The sequence below is a fragment of the Vipera berus genome (genome assembly GCF_964194415.1).
Source record: "Vipera berus genome assembly, chromosome: 3".
NCBI lineage: Eukaryota > Metazoa > Chordata > Lepidosauria > Squamata > Viperidae > Vipera > Vipera berus.
In genome coordinates this window covers 95,204,896-95,215,159 of record NC_138204.1, presented here as the reverse complement: position 1 = coordinate 95,215,159, position 10,264 = coordinate 95,204,896, and the positions used below count along the sequence as shown (strand labels likewise).

The window sequence follows — 10,264 nt, the reverse complement described above, 5'->3', positions numbered from 1 at the left end:
TTTAGGGGCCAGGAAATAACATTAAAAATTGGAAAGGAGTTGAAAATTCAAATTGCCAATATATTAGGAAACAACTGTCGCTTTTGTCCATTAATGAAGTAAGACTGAACAGGTATGAAGTTTTCAGTGTCTGGGGATTATTGCTCTCAGTATTATATCTTAGAAAAAGCATCTCTGAGGGAGATAGGTGGTTAAAAAATGTGAAAAATAAATAAAAATTCAAAGGCCATAGTTCAAATACTGAATATAGTATTGTGGCAATGTTGGACTTCTTTTTGTTCCAGGAATTGTCATTTTATCCCACTTCCTGCCTTTTTTTTTCTTTTGAGGCAAAAATTCTAGCACAATTCTTATTTGGATTTTAACTTGTTATCATAACCCAAATTAAGGTAAAGGTAAAGGTTCCCCCGCACATGCGTGCTAGTCGTTTCCAACTCTAGGGGCCGATGCTCATCTCCGTTTCAAAGCCAAAGAGCCAGCGCTTGTCCGAGGACGTCTCCATGGTCATGTGGCTGGCATGACTAGACGCCAAAGGCACATGGAACACTGTTACCTTCCCACCATAGTGGTCCCTATTTTTCTACTTGCATTTTTACGTGCTTTCGAACTGCTAGGTTGGCAGAAGCTGGGACGAGTAACAGGCGCTCACTCTGTTATGCGGCACTTGGGATTCGACCCGCCAAACTGCCGACTATCTGATCGACAAGCTCAGCGTCCTAACCCACTGAGCCACCGCGTCCCTTCAAACCCAAATTACACCCCTTATAATTAATCAAATTTATTTTTTTTTCATTGCATTGCAATTCCTGGTTTGGGTTTCCTTATCAAATTCTGTCAATTTTCTAGGAATCACCTTTGTTTCAATGACATGGTTTCTAAGACCCATGGTGGTGCAGTATTGCAGGCTAATAAGAATGCAGTTTTGCAGGCTAATTCTGCTGACTGCCAGCAGTTCGATTCTCACCAGCTGAAGGTTGACTCAACCTTCCATCTTTCTGAGGACGCTAAAATGAGAACCCAGATTGTTGGGGGCAATAAGCTGACTCTGTAAACCACTTAGAGAGAGCTGTAAAGCACTATGAAGCGGTATATCTCTTAGTGCTATTTTATCGCTATTCTCTTGAAGGATAGTTTTGACACAAGTGTTACAAAGTGAATATTAAGAGATAAGAGTTATAACCAATTGGATATTTCAGTGGTTACAGTTTACTATAATTGAGGGAGTCCCTGCGAGTTTTACTCCACTAGTCATAGCCAGTTTTAGGGGGTGATGCTCATCTCTGTTTCATTAAGCCTCTCTGAAGATGTTACCATGTTCATGTGGCTAGCATGTCATCATGCCACAGCACAAAGCATATGGTGAAACATGAAATGCTGTTACCTTCCCACCAAAGTGGTACCTACAGTATTTATTGACTTACATTTGCACATTTTGAATTGTTAAGTTGGCAGGAGCTAAGGCAAGTGACAGGAGCTCACTCCATCATGCAGTGGTAGGATTCAAAGTTTAGACCTTTTCTAGCATCTTTTAAGCCACTGAGCCACTGTGCCTCTTACTATAATTTATATGCAACCAATTGTTCTCTGAAGCTATAAAATTATCTATTTTATGTGTCATTTCCTGCTTAGAGAAGAATCTGTTTGCTACTGTGGCTCTTATGAATCAACAGGATATGCCAGTGGTGGCGAACCTATGGCATGGGTGCCAGCAGCGGCACTCAGAGACCTCTCTGTGGGCACGCGCACCATTGCCCAGGCCCCGCCTCCCCCTGTGGCCCCCTCCTCACCAGCAGCCCCCCCATAGGAGAGTTGCCCCTGGGCATGGCCCACACAAAGCAGCGCAGTGCAGCCATGGACATGTCATCCAGGCAGCAGGGACAAGACTCCACTCTCACGCTCTCACTCTCCACTCTCTCCACTCTATTTTATGTGTCATTTCCTGCTTAGAGAAGAATCTGTTTGCTACTGTGGCTCTTATGAATCAACAGGATATGCCAGTGGTGGCGAACCTATGGCATGGGTGCCAGCAGCGGCACTCAGAGACCTCTCTGTGGGCACGCGCACCATTGCCCAGGCCCCGCCTCCCCCTGTGGCCCCCTCCTCACCAGCAGCCCCCCCATAGGAGAGTTGCCCCTGGGCATGGCCCACACAAAGCAGCGCAGTGCAGCCAAGGACATGTCATCCAGGCAGCAGGGACAAGACTCCACTCTCACGCTCTCACTCTCCACTCTCTCCACTCTATTTTATGTGTCATTTCCTGCTTAGAGAAGAATCTGTTTGCTACTGTGGCTCTTATGAATGAACAGGATATGCCAGTGGTGGCGAACCTATGGCATGGGTGCCAGCAGCGGCACTCAGAGACCTCTCTGTGGGCACGCGCACCATTGCCCAGGCCCCGCCTCCCCCTGTGGCCCCCTCCTCACCAGCAGCCCCCCCATAGGAGAGTTGCCCCTGGGCATGGCCCACACAAAGCAGCGCAGTGCAGCCAAGGACATGTCATCCAGGCAGCAGGGACAAGACTCCACTCTCACGCCCCATCGCACCCAGATAACGCTACAGGGTGCGGGCGGAGGGTGTGGCTGTCATGGTGCTGCAGGGCTGCCTGGCTGATCTGCGGTGGGCCGTGGAGGTGGTAGGTCAGGGCTTTGCAACCTTTTCACCCATTGTACCACTTTTAGGATATGGCAACATCTGAGTACCACCAGTCACCTAGCAAGGTGTCAAAAACTTGACCAAAAAACAAAAAAGGAAAAAAGTGATGAAGTACTGATAGTCCTCAACTTACAACAGTTCACTTAGTGACTGTTTGAAGTTACAATGGCACTGAATAAAGTGCCCCCCCAAGCCACAGCTGAACACGACACCTGCCTGCCCGCCCGTTGGCGCTCTCTCTCCTGTCCAAGGTTTTCATTGTTGTGAGCATTTCTGTTAAGGATTGGCAGTGGGGGTGGGGTGGGGTGGGGAGTTTGGTTTTTATTTCCCCCCCCATCTGATAGGTGGTTGCCGCAGCTTCTGGTCACTTCACATGACCCTGGGACACTGTGACCATCATAAATATGAATCAGTTGCCAAGCATCTGAATGTAAATCACAAGACCCTGGGGATGTTGCAACATTCCAGCTGATCAGCACTTCTTCTGGGCTCAGCAGAAGCGCCGGAATCAGCACCGAGCTCCAGCTGTAGCCTGCCACTGATCCTGGTGCTTCTGCTGAGCCCTGACAGCCCCAAAGAAGCACCAATCAGCTGGAAAGCAGGACTGATCCTGATGCTTCAGCTGAGCCCTGACAGCCCTGCAGCTCCAGCCGTCTCTCGCTCAGGCTTGTGTGGTGCTGCCACCGGTTCAGCTCATTCCCCTCCCCCACTACCACTTGGTTGCGTACCACCTGCCAGGTGCCAATGTACCACAGGTGGTACCCGTACCACTGGTTGAAAAGCCCTGTGGTAGGTGGCCCTGGGTGCAGGTGGGGTGGGGGGAGTGCATGGGGCAGGGTGGTTTTGGGGCCCTCAGTGTCTAAAAGGTTTGCCATCACTGGGATATGCCCTCTTAAATTGGGTACTTGATAGAGGTATATGACACAGACTTATCGTCTCTTTTTTGCTTCTCCATTCAGGCAAACATAGGTGCATGTGTGTGTGTGTGGCTAAATTTTTGCATGTCAGCCTAAAGCAGGCTTGCCTAATTTCTTTTAACTGTGGAGCTCAAGAAAATTTGGTATTTATTTTATGATAATTTATGCTACCTTGAATATACAGTACATGTATGATCTGGCCATTGACCAAAGGAAAATTATAATGAATTGGAAGAATGCCTAGTCACCTGCAGTACAGGTAACAATAGGACGAAAGCAAACATTTGCAAAGGTTGCTAAGAAATTGCCCCCTATGACACTTTTTCTGTCTCAGCAATTCCTGGGTTACCTTGATTGCAGCAGAAAAAGCAGGAGAGTATCCAGATTAATTCTTCAAAGGAAGACCTCTAAGAAATAACCAATTTCTAGTTCTGACTGTACATAATACTTGATAAAGGCAGTAGGGTATTGCTTCCTTCCAAATTGTAGCTGAGAATATTGTATGGGCATTTCTACAAGGTAGTAGTCCTATTCAAAGCAGAGCATCCATCATAGTAATTTTGGGGCTAGGGATGTGTAATCACACAAAGAATATCAGATTCTAGAACCAGGATATTTCTGATGTGAGACAGCTGACTATGCTTTTTTCCAAGTTGTGAAATGCTGCACCTCCTGATTTTTGTAGATCACACTATTGTGATGTGTTATATTTGCACAGGAAAGAAAATCCACTTGGTTTTCTTCTTTTTTTTCTTTTTTCTTTTTTGGATCAGCAATCCTATTTATAAATGAGTAATACGAATGTTCTTTATTAAATGCTAGTAGATTGCTTACCTCTTATACCATGTTACATTTTGCCTAAATTGGGACATTGATGATTATTTATAGTGAAGGGGATTCATTGTTTTGCCTACCCAAAAAGAAGAAAAGACACAAGGAAAGCCACTCTTTTACACAAAACCCTGAAGACATGTCAAATGATGAACGAAAGTAATCAGTTTATGTGCTGTAAATCAGACTAGGTGTATTCTGCATATGTTGTATGTGTATGGTTATGTATCTTCAGTCATCTCTGCCTGGATGATTGAGAACCTTCACTGACATTGTGTACAGTTATGGTGCTTAATGACAAGAAACATAGATTGTATTTGATCATTTGTAGAAAGGACATGCACTTATTTATTTATTTATTTAATTAGTTTTCTATACCGCCCTATTCCCGAAGGACTCAGGGCGGTTTACAGGGCAGCATATAAAAGACAATATAAAAAGATAATATAAAATTAAAATGAATTACATTAATTAAAGCCCAACAATTAAAACAATATTAAAAAGCTAAAACCCCTTCAGTCCAGGCCTGATAGATCGAAAAGCCAGGTTTTCAGGTCCCGGCGAAATGAACGCAGATCGGGGGTGGTCCGGAGTTCCACAGGTAAATCATTCCAAAGGGCAGGCGCACCCACAGAAAATGCCCTCCCTCTGGGGATCACCCGCCGGCACTCCCTAACCGGCGGCACCCTAAGGAGGCCCTCTCTATGGGAGCGCACAGGACGATGGGAAGTTGATGCTGGCAGCAGGTGCTCCCTAAGATAATCCAGACCCATGCCATGTAGGGCTTTATAGGTCATCACCAGCACCTTGAATCTCACCCGGAGGGCAACTGGAAGCCAATGCAGCTTGCGGAGAAGAGGTGTTACATGGGAGTATTGGGAGACTCCCATCACAACTCACGCAGCTGCATTCTGTACCAGCTGAAGCCTCCGAGTGGTCCTCAAGGGCAGCCCCATGTAGAGAGCGTTGCAGTAGTCTAACCGGAGGTCACGAGCGCATGAGTGACTGTGCATAGGGCATCTTGCTCCAGATAGGGCCGCAACTGGCGCACCAGGTGAACCTGGGCAAAAGCCCCCCTGGTCACGGCTCCTATATGGTCTTCTAAACTGAGCCGTGAATCCAGGAGGACACCCAAGTTGCGGGCCCTATCAATGGGGGGTAACACCTCACCCCCCATAGTTAACGATGGACAAAACTGGTTCTCCCGAGATGCCGGTATGCACACCCACTCAGTCTTGGCGGGATTGAGTCAAAGCCTGTTCCTCCCCATCCAAACCCGGACCGCCTCCAGGCAACGGGACATCACGTCGAGGGCATCACTGGGTTGGTTCGGGGTGGAAAGAAAAAGCTGGGTATCATCATCGTCCTGATGATACCCCACCCCGAAACCACGAATGATCTCACCCAGTGGCTTCATATAGATGTTGAACAAGAGGGGAGAGAGAACTGACCCCTGAGGAACTCCACAAACGAGAGGCCTCGGGGCGGATCTCTGCCCTCCCATCAACACTGACTGCGAATGGCTCAGGAGGTAGGAGGAGAACCACTGTAAAACAGTGCCCCCCACTCCCAACCCTCTGAGACGCCGCAGTAGGATACCATGGTCGCTGGTATCAAAAGCCGCTGAGAGGTCTAATAGGACTAGGACAGAGGAACAAACCCTGTCCCGAGCCCGCCAGAGATCATTCACCAGTGCGACCAATGCCGTCTCCGTGCTGTACCCGGGCCTAAAGCCCGATTGGTACGGGTCCAGATAATCAGTTTCCTCCAGGAACAAAGGGAGCTGATGCCTCTCAAACTTCCCAAATGCTTCAAGGCAAGCATCTCATTTCCTCCCTTTTCCCTTTCTTTTCTTTTTCTTTCTTTCCCTTCCCTTCCCTTCCCTTCTTTATATATTTAGATTAAATTATATTAGTGTTCAACAAATTAAAAAAGAGAGAACAGTCATAAAATGAACCTTCCCTCCTTTTGGATGTTTTTCCTGTCCTTTTTCAATCTGGATATCTGTCCCTGATTCTAGATTCTAACTACTGGTTGAGGCAGACCATTCAACTTTCTTTGACTAGAATAAAATGGCAGACAGTCTGGTTCTTGTCCTTTCACTGTTCTATTCCAACAGCACAGATTCAACTACGAGTTCTCCCTTTTTCATAATATTATTGCATCTGCTGGGATTTGTCTACTAATGGAAATAAATTTCAGACTCTATCATTCCATTCTAAAATTAATATTCTAAAATTAATAGTGCTATCTCTGTCAATGATTCTTACAAAATTAAGTAAGGTAGTATCGCAATTACTTGTGATTTTTAATGTGCTTTTGGTCCTAGAGAGAAGGATACATATGAACATAAAACAGCATTGCCGCATCTCGAGAAAGGAAACAAAAAACCAAAATATAACATGTATTTCAATAAAATTCATGTGCACTTATTTCAATAATGTAAGCATTTTAGGAAATCTGAATAGAAATCTTCTGAAGAAATGGAAGATTAGAAAAGTAACATCCAGATTTTTAACTTTCTGATATAGAGAAATTGCCTTTTTTTAAAAAAGTTATATTTTACCAAACATGGAAATGCCAGAAGTAGAATGGTGAGTGCTAAAAAATACTTCGAACAGAATCAAGGGCAGGAAATGTTGCTGAAAGTGTCATTTGTTTATAAGTAACTAAAATCTTAACAATTTTGATAATTATTTTTCAAAAAGACATTAGATAGAATCCCATAGCAACTGTCCATGGAACTCATCCCATTACATTAGTTGTAATGTTATTAATTAGAAATATGAGAACAGCCCTAGGTGCTTTGCAGAATTTAACTCTTAAGAGAGATTAACTTAATGGAAATAATATTTTCTTTTCTCTCTTCCACTAAGTGGCCCTATAGATCAGGGGTCTTCGAACTTGGCAACTTTAAGACTTGTGGACTTCAACTCCCAGAATTCCTCAGACAGCTGAGGAATTTTGAGAGTTGAAGTCCACAAGTCTTAAAGTTGCCAAGTTTGAAGACCCCTGCTATAGATCATCCTGCACTATTCAGCTGCAGAGCTCTGAGAGGCACAAATGACTGCAAAGGAAAGCTAAAAGGACAAGAAATTCATCTTTTTGAATGTCCTTGATCATGAAAGCCTACATTTATTTGCCTGTAAGCTCCAGAGCTTACTTCCAGGAAAATACATATCATAAAGCAAGCTCAATTCATTTCTGATAAAGACTGGCCATTCACTTTGCTGAGATATGACCTCCAAGCAGGTCATTTCTTGTCATCCAAGCTGTTCTAGAAGCCCACTAGAATAGGCAACTATTATAGCCCATTGAATTAATCTTTGCAGTTCCTATAGATCTCAATATGTAAGCAAGATTGAAGAACCCTTCTATCTGTAAATGGCACTGTATCCAGTGGTGGGATTCAGCCGGTTTGCACAGGTTTGGCAGAACTGGTAGCTAAATTTTGCTGAGCTTGGAGAACTGGTTGAATGAACACTGCTTCCAGAAGTCTGTTCCTAGGCCTAGAATGGTCCGCTGGAAGTGCATGGATGCCACTTCTGGAAGTTTGTTCTAGGTCTCGGAGGCCCAGGCCTGCATCCAATAAGAGAACTGGTTGTTCAGGTATTTGTATCCCTCCACTGACTGAATCATCACTGAGGAACTGATCTTCAGCAGCAGAAATTGTCTCTGTATGATTGATCCCACACAGTCTACCATGCAGAACCTATGGAGAACCGCTCTTTAGTTATGCCATTAGTTAGACTTAGAGATGGAACTACTTACCACTTCTTGTGAGTTGGAGTCTACCTTTAACCTATCCCATGAATAGGACGCTTACTTATTTCAGAGGTGTCACATACCTATCTTTGCTGTAACCAAGCAAATATGTTTTTGACACAATGAATAAGAGAGAGGATTATTTGGCCAAGTGCCAACTCACAGACAGAACTTCTAATTCCAACATAACTTGGGACAATTACTGTATGTCTGATATGTAAAGGCATCCAATAAATGTGACTGTAGTTTCCCCATATGTACCACCCTAGAGACACATGGTTAATGTTAAGTCTAATAATATATAATATTTATTGTATACTTAGTTATTTTAAAACTCCACATATTGAGACAAACAGATTTCCTACAACAAGCCATATGACAAAATACGCTCCAAGCAGTAGAGAACATCAGAAGAAAAAAAAAAGAGACACCCACTTAAAAGCTGCTGGTGTCAAGCAATTCTTTTTTCTGCTTTTGCCCATATTTAAGTGATACAATCTTTGCTACAAAAAAAAAGGTGAGGGTAGAAATCTATGTTGCCAGAGAGTTGCCTGTAAAAGCTGGCCATATTACAAATATTATGCTCAAGAATATGTTTCAGCTTTGAGATTATATTATATATCCAGCTGGAATAAAGAAAGCAATAATAATTAAAAAAACCTGTAGTAAAATTATGTGTAATAATTTGGCTGTTGGAAACAGAAAATCCAAATGGATTCTGTTTGGTCCTGGCTGGTGATAAAAATATAATTGGTAACAAGCTAATATAAAATGATAGTTCCCAATCTGCCATCTTCGTTTGGCTGTCTCATTCTGCAAGAACTGCTTCTTTTAAAACATTTCCATAGGGGATTTAAATTGTATATGTATAATTTGGATGGATATCAGGATTGATGTCATACACTTTGCCTAATAGATGACTAAGCACATTCTCCATGTTCTTGTGATAATTATTAGTAAGGCCTTGGATCTTTGCTGCAGTTTCTTCATCTATTTTTGTTGATAGATTATCATGAGAGCCCATTATCTGCAAAGACAAAACAAGGTATAATATGTAAAGTAAGCAAAAACGTCTATACAAGTTTCAAGAGAACTCATGTTCTTCTCTGTGATTTGTATAATGCTCTTTTAACAGCAGGAAGCTGTTATTCAAAAAGTCCTTTCTTAGGTATTATCTCTCTTGCCATCTTGCCTCTTGTGGGGATCTAGGATTATGGGCTAGAGAGGTTTGTATTGGGTGTGTTTGTGTGTATTTATCTCTCTGAAGCAGCCAAAGAAAATAAAAAAACAACAAAAAAAGAAGATGGCAAAGTTCTTACAAGACTATCTACAAAGCTAGTGCACTTTGCTACCCCCATGCTAAATTAGGTAAAGGTAAAGGTTCCCCAGACATGCGTGCTAGTCGTTTCCGACTCCAGGGGCCGGTGCTCATCTCCGTTTCAAAGCTGAAGAGCCAGTGCTTGTCCGAGGACGTCTCCGTGGTCATGTGGCCGGCATGACTAGATGCCAAAGGCGCACGGAACGCTGTTACCTTCCCACCGTAGTGGTCCCTATTTTTCTACTTGCATTTTTACATGCTTTGGAACTGCTAGGTTGGCAGAAGGTGGGATGAGTAACAGGTGCTCACTTTGTTACGTGGCACTCGGGATTCGACCCGCCAAACTGCCGGACCTTCTGATCGACAAGCTCAGCGTCCTAACCCACTGAGCCACCACGTCCCCCATGCTAAATTACCAGTTACTAAATTGCCAAAGAACCAACAACAACACTCCCACCAACACTGATAGGGCAAGCCATTAGTACAGGGGTCCCCAACCCCCAGGCCATGGACTGGCACCAAGCTGTGGCCCACCAGGAACTGGGCCATGCAAGTGAGTGAAACCCCTTCTGCGCATGCACAGGAGGCAGCTAGCACGTGAAACCACACCCTACCAGTCCCTGGAAAAGCCACTCTCCACAGAACCACTCCCTGGCACCCGAAAGATTGGAGGCCACTGCACTAGTATATAAAAAGAGAGCAAACCCCACACTCTAATAACACTTATATTCTCTAGTTGGGTAATAAAACATCTGCAACAAAACCAAACTGTTCCAGCAGT

The 10,264-nt window shown here is 44.1% G+C and overlaps 1 protein-coding gene across 1 annotated transcript in view; it reads right to left on the bottom strand.

The window, feature by feature from the left end:
- Window positions 1-4,882: 4,882 nt before the first annotated feature.
- ATP6V1G3 (ATPase H+ transporting V1 subunit G3) overlaps window positions 4,883-10,264 on the bottom strand; it is a 30,408-nt gene continuing 25,026 nt past the window's right edge. The window contains exon 3 of the mRNA XM_081324364.1: window positions 4,883-9,192. Within this exon, the coding sequence (XP_081180490.1) occupies window positions 9,019-9,192 (174 nt within the window). The 3' untranslated portion in view covers window positions 4,883-9,018. The remainder of the gene's footprint in view (window positions 9,193-10,264) is intronic.